Below are 15,791 nucleotides of genomic sequence, written 5' to 3' on the forward strand. Positions count from 1 at the left end.
AGGAAATGTTAGATTTTTAAAAAAAATTATTATTATTTTTAATACAGTTTTGAAGAGTTTATTGCTGTTTAAAATATCATTATTGGGTTCTTTTAGCTTAATTAATGGAATAGATGTGACTAACATCCTGACCTACATGTTCAGTGTACCAAAGACATTTTGTTCAGTTCAGCTGTAAGATCAACAAGAGCATTAGTAATTCTGATTGGGGAGGGGATATTTTTTTGAGTGAATTCCTATAAAAAGGCTGGCAGGTTTTGTCAAATTCAAAACCAGTTTTTCAATGGAAGCATGTACAATTACTATATTTTTCCTCTATATATTACCTTAACTATTGGTGCTCTAAGGAAAAGCCATCTATTGCAGTGAAAGGTGGGGGAGTGAGCAGAGAGCTTTTTTCTTTAAAGGATGAGAGACCTCTGATACTGAATTTCTTCCTAGATACAATACAGGGGGAAACCCTAAAACATTGATTTGTTAAATTTAATATGTGTATTAGTGTGCAAAGTAACAATAACATCCATGTGTTTTCTTTTCAGAGCCCCATATGGCAAGTCTGTAGATATGTGGTCAGTAGGCTGTATTCTTGGGGAACTTAGTGACGGACAGCCTTTGTTTCCTGGCGAAAGTGAAATTGACCAACTTTTTACAATTCAGAAGGTGCTAGGACCACTCCCTGCAGAGCAAATGAAGCTTTTCTACAGCAATCCCCGTTTCCATGGGCTGCGGGTAATGATTAAATTAAGTTTTTCATCCATGTTTCCAGGTGGTGAATTGTTTGGACAATATGTGTGTACCAAAATAATCGCCCTGTTCAATAAATATTTTTGTAATGAGGTAGATATTTATAAATGTGTTTCCATTTCTGTTTTTCACTACTAACACAAGTGTGTTATTATGATTCATTAACATAGGTCCCTATGCACAAGGTCTAGTTGGTGGTGGGGGAAGAGAGATTTCCTAGTATTCTGTTCACAGCAAATTTGAAATTTACAGATTGGAAGGATAGATAGTCCATACTATATAGTGAATTAAATATGTATATTTCACAGATAAAGTATGTATGTTTCACATTTAAAATAATTTAACATAAATAAATGATATTTATTTCATTTTAAAAAAAAAAAATGAAAAATATTGCTTGTTCTACACTGTGTAAGAGTTTCCAGAAGTGTCAACACAGCAAGTCAAAACAGATTTTAACCTGTTAGCCTCTGTTAACCAGATTAGAAAGAACATAACTTTTGAGCAGGAGAGGACAGGTGCCATTGGCAAAAGACAACTTACCAAGGGTTCTTTCTGGAGATTAATAACAAGAGATGGCAGTATAAGCAGTGTTTTATCTTTGGCTGGGTGCAAACACTCTTTTACAAAAAGCCCATTATATTTATGATGTTTAGGGAAGTTTTTAATGTTTGACATTTTATTGTGCTCTGTTGGGAGCTGCCCAGAGTAGAAACCCAGCCAGATGTGCGGAGTATAAAAAATAAATTGTTATTATTATTAATTTATATTTGATGCAGCTTGTTTTACCATCTTCCATATAATAAAAAGTTCCATCCTCAGAAAGATTTTATCTGGACAGCCAGAAGAGCCCATCTGTTGGGAAAATCTTTTAAGATATTCTAAGACTTCACTGCATATATAAAACGTTAAAATAATCTGCAATAGCATAGCAACTTGGGTCTGCTCTGAGTATGACTAATGTTGAACATCACCCTCTTAGTTAGGCAACTTGTAAAATTAATTGCAATTAAGTAGGTACTAAGTTGCAGTAGTTCCTGTAATTTAAATGAAGAGTGCAGTAAGAGATCAAGCTCTTCACCCTTTGAAGTTTTGTGAAACCCTGCTATTTGAAATATATGATGACTCCCTTTCTAGTATGTCTTCTTACAACAGCTCTCCTTCAGTTTTTAACATTATTAATCAAGGGAGACAAGCAGTCTGGAATGTTGTATGCTAGTGCTGAAAAGTTATGTAATTAAAGCTATACTTGGGAAGAACTCTCACTATTAAGCTCTCAAACCATTTATATGACCTACTTTTGGATCTAGTAGTTTGCCAAAGGATATTGCATATGCAAGACATCTTCCAGAGCAAGAAAATTAGCAGTTTGTAAACAGAACCTCTGCTAGGAGCTGCCCCCCCGCCCGCTTTCATTGCTCCCTACCGCTGCCCTACTCCCCACCCCTCACCTAAACCCCCATCCCCTCACTGCTCCTTCAGCACCCCCAATCAACCCCCACATCCCCTTTAAATTTCTACTCCCACCTACCCGCTGCCCCACCTACTCCCCCACCCTGCCTACCTTCTACACCACCACCTTGCTGCCAGCGTCCATCCCCTAAGAGCTCCCCCCTCTGAATCCCCTCACATCTCACTTCAGTCCCAAGATCCCACTTCTGCCACTTCTTACAGAGGACAGGCAAACAAACAAACAAACAAACAAACAAACAAACAAACAAACAGGAGAAGGTGTTTCACCTCATGCCACCACCAATAGAAGGAAGCATATATTTAATATTGCACACTTCCATCTGGTAGCGATGGTCGAAGGGGAGAAAGACTTTCCTTGGCGGCGGCAGCTGTGACAACTACAAGGAGCAAATGAAGGCCTTCTTGGGCTTCCTGCTCACTCGCTCTTCTGGACCACCTACTCTGGATCACTTGCTCAGCTGGGCACCTGTTCACTCAGACCCCGGACTTCCTTTGCCCTCTTGTGCATGCCTTTTAGTGAGCGGGCACACAGGTGACAATGACAGCGATAACAATGCCTGCCTGAACTTTCAGTTGGCCCACTTACTTGCCTACTCTGCTGGCTTGCTCACTTGCACTTCCCACTGTTGTCATGCTGCAATTCGCTTGGCCGCCAAGTGGTGGCCACACAAACTTGCAGCATGATGACTTTTTTCTTACAAAAATATTATATAGAAAGCAATGTACATGTGCAAGCTTATCATTGACATATTGTCTTTGTTCAATTCTTGACAAACAAAAAACTGCAAATAGTGCCCTGAAACTTTACAACCTTTAGTGGAATATTTTACCTATGTCCAAACTGCATTTTATAGCATTTTGTGGTTGACGACGTAGCTACCGTGTGATTTTTCAAGAGCTGAACGCTACATTTTGCAGAAGCTTTAAAGCATGGCCGGAGGATCTGGTGCTAAATTCCATTGCCCTAGAACTGCCGCAGTGCCTCTGCAGCACAAGAGTGTTACACAGAACCCCTTTTCAGTTCACTGTGTGATGTGATAGTGCCATTAGCCTTCCTACACCATTTGAAGTGCTGTCAAATTGCTGGCAAGGAAGTATAGCAAGCTCTTTCGCGCTTAGTTCTAACAACAAGTGGACATGACTATTCAACTATGCTATGCTTGAACTGAAAAACATCATCCGGCCCTTGGAATATATGTGGAAGTTTCCTTTTCACATCTGTATTTCAGTTATTCATGTTTAATTAAACACATCTGTAGATAAAGGATATTTTGAAACTAATTCTAATTTCATTAGTTTAGACCTTTCTTTAATAATTACCAGTCTCTCATAATTACGTCTTTGGAAATCTGTATTTTAGGAGGGCACCAAGGCATGGCATGGGAGTTCATGGCCTGCGTTTCTCAATATTGCTTATGTTGATTGTGGCTTGGATGGAACCTGTAGCAGTTGCTGGGGGGGGGAGCGTGGAGGCAGTCTTATGGTATATCTTTTCACACTTTTGCAGTTTTGGGAGAATTTTAATTGGAAAAAATAGGGGCATTAACCCATCTTTTCCTTCCCTTCCATCACAATAGTCCTGGTCTGACTTCCTCCCTTTTCTATTCCTCCCTGACTGCACAAATGCTATTAATCTTTTTCAAAACATAGAGTGCATTTAGTATGACCTTAATAAGGTGATTATCTTTGTGTTTTTCTAATGTGTGTGATTATTTCAAGAGGCCAATCTGTATTTAAGCTATCTATGCTATTGTATGTTGTCCCAGGTATTTTAGGCAGCATATACCACAAACAGTGTTTTGATGACCTTTATAAATGTGCCTTCCTAATGTATGGAAATTATTTTTATACAGTTTCCTGCAGTTAACCATCCACAGTCTTTGGAAAGGAGATATTTAGGAATCTTAAGTGGTGTTTTACTTGACCTTATGAAGGTAGGAATATTGTTATTCTATGTATTCTTGTTTCTATGTTCCACTGCTGTTCTGATGTTAGTAGTAAATCTGTGTGATGCTGATTTCTTTTTCAAATCAGCTTCAAATATTTGAAACAATACCAGGGATACTTCAGGGGAATTATGCCTCTTGCTGAATATTACTCTGTTTTTTAAAAATAGAAAATTGTATTTTTCATTCATTATTTTTGTCTGTGAAAGCAGTGTAATTCTACTGTTTACCACAATGTAGACCTCTTTTCAGGTGATACAAAAAACTGAATTTAGTCCACATTAATATAAATAATGTGTTAACACGTTAGCAATAGAGATAATGGTGTTTATTTCAGTAAGTGTCTTCTCCAGCTTATTAAAATAAATGAATAACCAGAGGAACAAAATGGTTTTGTGAAACTTAAGTTTTTTAGGAGCCAAATAGAAAATAAAATCTATTTCCTACCTTCTGCAGCAACCCAGTTGCTTGTTATTAGGCCCAAATGTGATAGGTTCCAGTGGCTAGTGGGCCCCAGGGTTCTTTGTGCTGAATACATCTACATCAGTTTGTAGTGTTGAGTTTGTGGCATGAGTTTTTCACAATACGTATAGTACTTAGAGTCAGTGTTTTAAGATAGAGGAAAAATAGGCAAATAGTTTAAAATAGTTTTCAGTTGCACAAAATATTTCTTAGAAATTGCAGTGTTTAAATATTAATTGGCCAAATACTTTTTGCTTCCAAATGGTATACAATTCAGCTTTATTACTTAAACCCGAATTTCTGTTCAAAAGAACTTACTGAAACTGGATCCAGCTGACAGATACTTAACAGAGCAGTGTCTGAACCACCCAGCATTTCAAACTCAGAGGCTCTTGGATCGTTCACCTTCACGGTCAACTAAAAGAAAACCTTACCATGGAGATAGTAACACCTTATCCAACAGGTAAGTGCAAACCATATCTGCCACCGGGATATTGGGATATTGATGCCCTAGCAATTCACATGTCCACTGGACTTAATGGAAACTGTTGCCTGTTAACTGGGCACAGTGACTCATGTTAAGAGTACCGTCTGTGTTGATGACAGTTGCTGTTCCATTTGTGTTTTTGAGCCTCCTATACCTGAATCATATCAGGAGTGAACAAAGTACTCTTCATTGCTTCTGTGTTCATTTTGATTCTGTGCATCTTTTACTTTTAAAAACTTGATCTTGTGGGTTCTCCTTTAATTGTTCTAACTTACTAGGCACTTGGAACAAACAAGTTAGCCATCTCAGTGCCAACAGTCTCCAGTCCATGCTGTATGTAAGCAAATCTTAAACACCAAGTTTACTGAAGCAACTGGTGTTTAAAGGTAGAAATTAACATGTGTTTTCTCTGTGTTTTATAATATAGAACTCAAGCTAGCAAAAGTACTGCTGTACAGTCTCATCACAGATCAAACAGCAAAGATATACAGAATATAGGAGTTGGATTGCAGAGAGAAGAAGTTCTTCCATCAAATGAAAGCTTTCTAAATGGAAATATGCCTGTTGCTTCACATAGCCCAATGCTTTCAAAAAAGCCAACTAACGCTCCTGGATCTGGAAGCAAGGATTTAGCTAATAACAACATCCCACACCTCCTCAGTCCAAAAGAAGCAAAATCAAAAACTGAGTTTGATTTTAATTCGGATCCCAAAGCATCTGATGGTCCAGGTACAAAATACTTGAAGTCAAATTCCAGATCTCAGCACAACCGCCATTCATTTATGGAGAGTTCTCAGAGCAAAACTGGCACGCTGCAACCAGGCGAAAGGCATAGCCGTCACAGTTACATTGATACTATTCCTCAGTCTTCAAAGAGTCCCTCATATCGAACAAAGTCAAAAAGTCATGGGGCTCTGACAGATTCCAAATCTGTGGGTAATCTTTCCGAGGCCAGGGTTCAAGTTGCAGAACCAAACAACAGTAGGTATTTTCCATCCAGCTGCTTGGACTTGAACTCTCCTACCACACCAACACCTCCACGCCATGCCGACAACAGGACTTTGCTGAGTCCTTCTGCAAGAAATAACAGAAGTGACGGTACACTTGAATCGCGAAGACCATCTACAAGACATTCCAAAACTATGGAGGAGCTGAAATTGCCAGATCACATGGATGGAAGCCATTCACACTCTTTATCTGCTCCCCATGAATCTTTTTCTTACGGTTTAGGTTATACAAGTCCCTTTTCTTCACAGCAGCGCCCTCATAGACATTCTATGTATGTGAGCCGGGACAGAGTGAGGACCAAGGGCTCAGAGGGTGGCTTAAACGTAGGGCAAGGGATGGCAGCCAGAGCAAACAGCCTGCAACTATTATCTCCACAGGTGCAGCATAAGTCACTCACAAGATCTGTTGGCTCCTCCCGTGAAGACTGTACAGAAGATACCAGTAGGGTTAGTTTGAATTTTGGCTGTTGGAGAGACTCCTCTTCCCCATTTTGTATGTCTGTCATGAGTGAGCATATAATATAACTAAATTGTTAAATGTAGGAATTACTTTTACCCCACCCTGGGAGCGCCCACTTTGATATCCATTTAGAACTTTTACTTTATTATAAAAATAGGTGGAACCTGTTGTGTGAACATAAATGCTTGAAATTATTTATTACATTTATACCCCAGCCTCCTTCCAAGGAGCTCAAGGTGATGTGCATTGTTCTCCGTAGCCTTCACAATCTTGAATGTTGCATGTGTCTATCACTTTGTGTTGATAATAGTTTTACCCAGATTTTTGAATACATTTAGTTTGGAACAGTAATTGAGCTTGGGATAAGTACAGGCAGATTTTAGATATGAGAAATTCAAAGAAACTATGGGTATTTCTTCACCTTTCCTTCAAAGAGCAAACAACTAGGCTACGCCTAGCATAGGTTAAAACAGCCCATGAAAACTTTGCCATATGTCAGGCATGGGGAAACTATGGCCCAACAAGGGTCCTACTTTGGCCTACAAGGCTATTTTTCAGATGTGGCCATAACTCCAAAGGAACATTTGGGAAAGTTAGTGCACTCATTGTACATCTGCAAACAAGGCTTGCATTTCAGCAGCCTTTAATTTTTTTTGCCGTATACAAACTGACTGGGAAGAGCTCCACTTGAATTCAAGCCAGGGATGCAAAAGATCTTCCAAGCTGTGCCTGCAAAGGAAGAAATGAAATAATTGGGTGTGCTCTTGATTGTTTCCTTTGAAGTTTAGGCACTTGATGTCATGGTGACATCAGGCGACTGACAGGTCAAAGTGGCCAATGGGGTAGGGGAGCTGAGGATTCTACTTACTAGCCAGGTTCTGTTCCTCACTCCTGCCATTGTCACTTGTACTTAAAGAAAGGATAGAACTTCCACAGGTTTTTTAAAATGAGAGACAAACAGCAGGGAAGAGCATTTGGAAACAGGATCACTAGCTGATACCTTGGTATTATCTAGCAGGGATGCTCTTACATAGTCAGTGGTCTGGGAGTTGCAATATGCTGGAGAGGTAGCAGGAAGAGGAGAAAACAGGAAGGAAGATGAAGTGAAGGAGTCTAGTTGATGGGAGCAGAGGGGTTTTCTAATGTTTTGGAAAAATTGGTCTAGCTAGAGGAAGCACTCCTAAAATAAAATCTTAAATCTGTAATTTTATGCGGTAAGCAGGCATAGGCAAACTCAGCCCTCTGGATGTTTTGGGACTACAACTCCCATCATTCCTAGCTAACAGGACCAGTGGTCAGGGATGATGGGAGTGGTCAGGAATGATGGGAGGGCCGAGTTTGCCTATGCCTGGGTAATAGCATTTGTTTTAGCCATGTACCTTGTGATAGTTTTTGAGTGGGGGGGGGGGGACTTTGAAGGTGTCTGATTTACATAGGGCACACTAATTGTGTCAGTTTTTATGTGCTCCGGTTTTCAGGACACATTTCTAGGCAAAACAACGCAGATTGCAACTACAAACCATTCAGAGGGGCGCAAACCATTCAGATCCTTCAACTTGGTTAATTAGACCAGTCTTTGTATGTTTAAGAAACACATCTACTTCTGTGGGTAGAAACTGTGGGTTGGGAGTGCAAACAGTATCAGACTCCTTGAATTTTAAGTAGTTTTTCAAAATATGTACAGTTCTATGCAATTGCACTTTTAACTGGTAAACACAGCCAGTTTTTGTGAATTGGCTTCAGTATTCAGGTGTTCCCATAAATAATACTAGAACTATAAACAGGCATTGTTGTGAATACAGGCAACGACTGTTTTAGGCACGTCTAATTGACTGTGCACGCAGGCATCACATTGACCCCCAAAATGGCTGGAAAAGAGGGTGGAACGGGCTTACACATGCTCCGCCGATGTGCCCAGGGACCAGGAACAGAGCCCCTGTACAGAACGGCTGTTGCCTGTAGAGAATATACAGTATGATGGTCACTGTAGCAAACTGTATGGCAGTTGTTGTCATTGTCATCATCTATTTTTCAACTTTTAACCAGCCTTTTCTCCCACTTATTTGTGGAGGTGTTAATATTTGTTCTAGTTCAGGCTGTTTTTAAGACAATATGGGGGTATATTTTAGATATGGTATTCCTCTGTTACTGAGCCTCCAGGATGGGGTGGATTTAGTAATAAGTAATTGTGTTTTTCTTTCATTGTTGGTCAGCGGACTGTCCAGATTTTATTTCAGTTGCAAGAGCTCTAGGGTGGGTGCTGTGCCCTTTTTTATTCATGAAAAAATAAAATCTAGTCACTTTACAGTTCTTAACATACGGCTTTGGAACAAATATCATTTAACATAATCCTTTCGTTTATTGTGTGGAGGCAAGTTTCATTTTAACAAATACTCATAAATGTAGAGTGAGGTTATGGGCAGATTCCTTCTTGTCCTGTTACATACCAATGGAGAACAGAGCTCTTTGGCTTAACAAATTGATTGTTCTTTTATTTAGGGTGGAGCATATCATGATCAGCACACAGATGATGGAGCATCCACAAAAGAAAATAGACTTCTGTATAATGATCCTGTACCTAGGAGAGTTGGTAGCTTTTACAGAGGTATTTTTATCTCATGGAATTTGATCAATATTTCTTCCATTGTTCAGATAAAAGATACTACCTATTTAACTTGAGAACTGATTTCACTCTTTCCCCGGGACACGTGGGAGGAGCCTTCTGTCCTTGGAAAGCTAGATGAAAGTCCTTTTGTTTTAGTAGAGGTTCCTTCCCTTCTTCTACAACTTTTGCTTCTACTTGTGGGTAGATATGCAGGGTTTGGCTGCACCTTTAGACTTGTGTTCAGTTAAGTAGTCTTACAGACCGAACCTAAGCGTGTTTACTCAGAAGTAAGTACTATTGTGTTCAGCATGCATAACATGTGCATAGGACTGCAGCCTTGGTTATAGCTTTTTGTGTTGCACCTTTTTGAGAGTGTAGCTTAGAAATAATACAGCAGAGGTTTTTTGTACTAACTTACTGGCGACATTCAGAAATACCAACATATCTTGGTTTGCCGTTATGCGCAGTTTTTCACATTTAGATAAAATTGAAAACTGTGGCTTGCAGCAAATTAGAAAAAGAAACTGCTAACTTCTACTTTCATGTGTGAAGGAGGGAAGAGTATGTATGATTACAACAGCTCCTATGAATTGGGCCTTAGTCTAGGCTCTGGACAGATGAACTTCTTTTCAGACATGACTGCAGCTACAATAAATAATTGGTGTGATTCATCCACATATTTGAATGCTGAAATCCCATTGTCTTTAGAGGGAAAGATCAGCATGTCCCATTGAAATTAGTGGTATTTTAAAATACCAAACTTTCTATTCCTTCCAAATATATATTTAAATTTGAAATATTTTACTAATGGGATATATGTATATGTGTGCAGTATTTATGAAATGAAATGGCTTTAAGCTTAAATTTAAAGTAGTCCTCTGAATTCTCTTTGGTTTTCCATCTCAGTATTTAGTTTATGCCTGCTTGTAACCTATTGAATATATTTGGGTCCTGTTCATTTGTTACTGGATACAAGGGTTGCACCCTATCTCTCCTTTTTCTCTCTCTCTCATATATGCATCATTGGTAGGTCAAGATATTGTACGACTTCAGCTTATCTAGATTTTTTAAAATTACTCTAAATATAGACATATGAGCAGCTCTGACAGGTTATGTTTGGATATAAATAATTTGATCATTCAAATTCATAGGTAGCATTTGTCCAAAACCATAAATTTTGGTTTATAATTACAGAAAGGAAGCCTAACACATGCATGCTGTTTCTTCTCCAGTGTGGCTGCAAGGAGGAGACTGGAAGGTTTCACTTCCATTTTAAGTTAACCACAGTTTACCCATTATGTAGTTAATCTTAGTTATGGTTTATTGAAGCAAGCTAGCTTGGAGGAACACAATGACTTTTTTCAAAAACTGTTGCTACCCTTTGATACTGAGGGGCTTTATTCTCCCTATCCTGAGTCAGTATTGTAATACTTTCTAAGTGTGTGATATTAAATGTTGAATATCAATACTGAAGTGCCTAAGTAATATAGGTCTGGAAATTACAGGCATGTCCATCTTAACTTTTCTAAATTGACAACAATCACACACAGCATGGACACACATTAATAATCATCCAGGAATTGACACTCTGCAGGAATCTGAAGATTCTTATTAGAGTTAAAATACTGTAATTAAGGGACTGGTTAGACAAATGAATCTACTAAATTATTGGGATATTGGAGAAAATGATTTTAATTTCTTCAACTTGAGAAGTTTAGTTTGCTTTTTGTGGCAATATAGCAATGTCATCAACATCATAATTTATTAGTTAAGTTTCTCACAAAAGTGATCCAAAAAGATTTATAGTGCCTTCAAATTTAGTCTAGAAGCCTGTAGTCCTTTGGAACCACATTCTCTCTTGTATTATGCTGAGTATTTGAATAGAATACTTTGTCCAACTGTTGGTGCTTAACATTATTACAGATAAATTGCTGTCAGTTGCCCATGTAAGAACCTATGCTCTACAGTAGAAGGTGATTCTGAATTCAGTCAGAGGCCTCAGATCTTGTTGATTCAACAGAAAATTCTGCCCATTCACACTGGCCTCCTAACCTGTCTTTCAAATGCATATGTGCTGGAGCATCCCTACATGAAGTAAAATGTTGTAGTAATTTTTCTTTTATCCTTTTTCTTTCGGTTTTGCTCCATCTTTATGTGCACTTTCTACAAAGTCACATTTTATTGGTTCAGTGAGATTATTTGGTGGTAAAGAGGTTGATACTTAACACACTTGAAATCCCTCCGTTCTTTTTGTTGAGCAGTGGGCAGAGGGAGGTCAATGTGTAAGGACAAACTTACTTTATGGAAGAAAAGTCACATACAAATTTTATTTGGCAGAAGTATGGATTTGTTTCAGTAGTAAAGCTCAAGTACTTCCATTAGTTTTTTATTTACCTACCTTTCAACTCTTTTTGTCTTTTGTTTCCTACCCTCTTTTCTCTTCTCTCTACTGATGTGTCCTCCCTGTCCTCTTTGTAAGTTTCTCATTGTCTCTTACATTGTTGTTTTGCTTGAATTGTATTCATTTGTTAAAGTTAAAGGAATAAATATCACCAACTTTTAAAAATGTAGCTTCAGGGTTGTAAAAATACACAAATCCATAAATGGCATTTATGTGCTGCTATATTAGTTCTATGTTTTGTTCATACTCATTTAAATGCAATCTATGTTGCTTATGCATGTTTATACATTTATTGTTATTAAGCCCTTCGTGTTTGTTACTAGTTTCATTTCATAGCTGAGATGCTTCTTTCAGAAGTAAACTTATCTTGAAAGTTTTCAGCCGTATTTCCTAAAGAGGTTTCGACTACTTTGAGGCTGCTATCTCCCAATTTGCTATCCAACTTGCAGCAGCAAATTGGATAAGCTGGTTATGTTTTCCACATGCTAAAACCTAGTGTCTTTTCATTCATTTCTCAATGCTGATAGGCTGTTATGCTTCGTAAACAATTAGCATGGTAAATAGAGACAAAAGCTAGTGAGATTCAGATGACAATGGATATATGGCAGCTTTGTATTTTTAATTTTTCCCCCGATTACAGTCCCATCTCCACGCCCAGAGGGAACATTCCTAGATAATAGTGCCTCAAACAGAATACCTTCGCTACCAGCAGAAAGTAGTAGTGTAACAAGCCACTCAAAGAGACAAACTGCTTTTGATCCCTGGTAAGTTGGTGTGTTTAAGGAATGTTTTAAAAACAGAACAGGTGATGGAAAGGGTGTTCACTTAACAATTTCTATTTTCTTGAACCTTTTATTGCTGCGCATTTCATTGGTGTTCCTATATTCTTAACATGTTTGAAGTCAGACTCATGGTGAATTATTTAATTTCCAAAACTTAAGGTTTAAATCTTTTAAGTGAAAAGTTCAAGTGTTTTTCTGAATGTATTAGACCTCTAGGCAAAGTACTGTTGATATAATCAGTCAACACAAAAAAATTATTGGTAGCACATGTAGGTTACACAAAACCCCTGGACAGTGGTCTGAGCTAATGTCGTCAGCCTGTACATGTCCCTAGAGTTCCTTAGCAAATGCACTTGGAACACCTGCCAGAACTCATTGTGGGTTTGGGTAAGTCTTACTTCTCACCTCTGGCCTCCAAAATTTGCTTTCCTTTTTGCACTGCTGATTTTCTATCATGAAAATCTAGATCAGAATTCAGGTGCAGTCCTATATGTTTTAGGACGTTTGAGACCTGAGGAGATGCTTCATACCCATTCCTGTGAAAATGATGACTCCATAAGATAATCCAATGTAAAAACTTTTTTTTTTTTGCTAAAGTTGGCTTTCTCTTTGTTTGTTTTTCCCCTCTGTGTTAAGGAAAAGTCCTGAAAATGCTCATTCTGAGCAACTAAAGGAAAAAGAAAAGCAAGGGTTTTTCAGGGCGATAAAGAAGAAGAAAAAGAAATCTCAGTCGGTAAGTAATTTCAGTTTCCTATTTTTAAAAAGTTTGTTTTTATGTCATAGTTTTATCAAGCATCAGTTTTCCTTTTCAGATGTTTACGCTTATCTGCATATAAACATTTTAGGCTGAAATCTGTAGAGCTACTTAGTCATACATAATCGGTTTATGCTGACCAGCAGAATTTCTCACTTTAGAGAGTTGACTCCAAGATGATCACAAGTTGCTTTTGAAGCTCATAATATCAAAAGCAATTTACTATGTGGGCAAGGGAAGTAGAGTGCTGTAATTCAAGAAAAATACCTAAAGCCACCCCCGCTTGGGCTCAGGAAACTAGTTTCACAGTCGTCAGCTATATAATTATTCATATCTGAAAACAAAAGTATCTGAAGGATTACTTCTGTGGAAATATTTTCTTTTGAAGTCTATAGTATGGCAAGACCAAACACAGAATGCTAACAAGCTGAGTCTTCATCCAGACAAGGCAGAAGTACTGCTGTTCAATAGACAAACTGATCCATGAGTAGAAGTACAAAGTATTCTGGATGGGCTTGCGCTCGCTCTGAATAACCAGTTTCATAGCTTGGGAGATGCTTCTAAATATGCTCTCTGTTCTGGCTGGTTGGTGTGGGGAGGAGGGGAATGATTGGTCTTATCATACCCACATGCATAACCTTCAATCTCATTCATTATCAATACACCATAGTAGGATCCCAGATCATGATGACATGCTGAACAGATTAAAATGCATTTGATAAAAACAGTAAATACCAGTTAGTGCAGTATTGTTCAAACAATAAATTCTTTCAGCAGATATAATGAAGGTAGCTTAAAAGGGGGATTTCTGCATTTTTAAAAATGTTGTATTTAGCATTGTATGCGTCTGATTTTTAGAGATCTCCAATCAATTTACAAAGAAAGGCATTTATGCAAACAGTTGGGCAATAAAATAGCTAAACTAGAATTGGAATGAGGCAGGCTAGACACAGAAAATAATTTATTGCATAAATTTTACAGGGTAATGTATTAGGAATTAACTAATTGAAAAGCATATTATTGTATGAGAATGGGTGCGTCTGCATGCATGCATATGCTGTTTTAATATCAAATAATGAGTGCAGTGAAAGCATATGGTTAGAATTCATATTCTCTGGTAAATGCTATTTAATTTACATAGAAATAAGTGGCATTAATGTTTATAGTATTGTAACACCTGCAGCAATATAGCTGATATCTGAAATGATTATTGTATTTAGCATGCTGAATTCTCATTTGGAAACACAACTTTGAACATAGTTTGGTTGAAATTCCATTGGATTTCTTTTTTCTAACTGTTACTGTATTCCAATTTAAGTCTGGATAAAATGGATAACATGTTTAATATGGCTTCATAATTGCCATGTTTTGGGTGAGCATGCTACAAGTCACACTCATGTGAATGAGCATTATCTGGTCTTGTGATATCTGCATTCTCACATTTCACCCCTTTTCGTTAAACTCTGCAGTCTCATGCCCATTTCCCCCCTTTTCTGCCAACCCATCTTTGTTCTTGTGAGCAAGTATTATTGCATGGATACAAACCCATAATGTAGTGCAGTTAGACAAAATTAAAGCTGGGAAATGTTTCCTTGGAAATTGCTGGTGTGGGCTAAAAATGAGTTGAAAGGAGAATTTAGCTTCTGTTGCATGTATCTAACATAATGGAAATATCTATAGTTAGATATTGGCAAAACTTTACCTATTGTTGCAGTAAAGGATCATAATCTGCTAAGACATTGTGACTCAACCCAAGATATTGGTCTGTGAGACAGTTTAGATCAAAGCTTCTGTTCACCATGGCTAGATCAGTGTGCAAAGCTGTCATATGGCACAGAAATGAGAAAATAAGCAATATGGTGTGCATAGGATCTGGGGCTTTTTGTGTGCCAATCTGTAAAATTTTGGCCATTATGGAGCCAGCTACAAATCAGTGTGCCCAATTATTGTGATCATTGTACAGTAATAAGGACCACATAGCTGTACGTAGAAACTGGTGTAAATCAACAGCTATAGGAGGTCAGCATAATTGCCGCAACTGCTTCATATTCAGCGGTGAAAATATTTTGTGCTAGCTTTATTTGCCTATTTCAAGCTAGCACAATGCTTTGCCACAAGAACATTTATCACTGGGTTTTTTTTTCTGAAACAGAGGCAAAAAGAGTGGCTTAGTTGTTAAAATATGTTGGAATAGCACTAGGGAGAACTCAGGTTAAATATCCAGTCTTACCTACTTCACAGGATAACTGTGAGTACAAAATCAGGGAGAGAGCATGTTGGACACTGTGAGAAGGGGGAATTATAGTATGGAATATATATTTGCAGAAAAAATAAAAGAATAACAAAACAACAACAATCACCTCTATTGCAGTCACTTTGGATTCCTCCCTTCTGCTATGAAAAGATGATTTCAGAATGCTAAGTAGCAGAGCTATTTTTTCTGAGCAGTTTTATTTGAAACTGCTGGCCTGTGATTAAGAATTGGCACATAACAGTGTAGTGCACCTAAGTTTATCATAGCCTGCAGATAATTTATTTCTCCCATACAATTCCTTCTGAAATACGTATGTCAGCTACAAGGCATATGCAGAGCACAACTCCTATACATATGTACTTCAGATTAAATTCACTGTGTTCAGTGAGGTTTATAGCCTAGGAATTAGGATTGCA

The 15,791-nt window shown here is 38.0% G+C and overlaps 1 protein-coding gene across 3 annotated transcripts in view; it reads left to right on the forward strand.

The window, feature by feature from the left end:
• Positions 1-15,791, forward strand: part of CDKL5 (cyclin dependent kinase like 5) — a 68,430-nt gene that overhangs the window by 40,375 nt on the left and 12,264 nt on the right. For all 3 annotated transcript variants that reach the window (XM_083734226.1, XM_083734228.1, XM_083734227.1), the window contains exons 9-15: positions 540-729; positions 4,071-4,151; positions 4,937-5,088; positions 5,540-6,566; positions 9,079-9,184; positions 12,226-12,349; positions 13,004-13,100. In XM_083734226.1, the coding sequence (XP_083590352.1) occupies positions 540-729; positions 4,071-4,151; positions 4,937-5,088; positions 5,540-6,566; positions 9,079-9,184; positions 12,226-12,349; positions 13,004-13,100 (1,777 nt within the window). The remainder of the gene's footprint in view (positions 1-539; positions 730-4,070; positions 4,152-4,936; positions 5,089-5,539; positions 6,567-9,078; positions 9,185-12,225; positions 12,350-13,003; positions 13,101-15,791) is intronic.

This window comes from Podarcis gaigeae (genome assembly GCF_964106915.1).
Source record: "Podarcis gaigeae genome assembly, chromosome: 4".
Lineage (NCBI taxonomy): Eukaryota > Metazoa > Chordata > Lepidosauria > Squamata > Lacertidae > Podarcis > Podarcis gaigeae.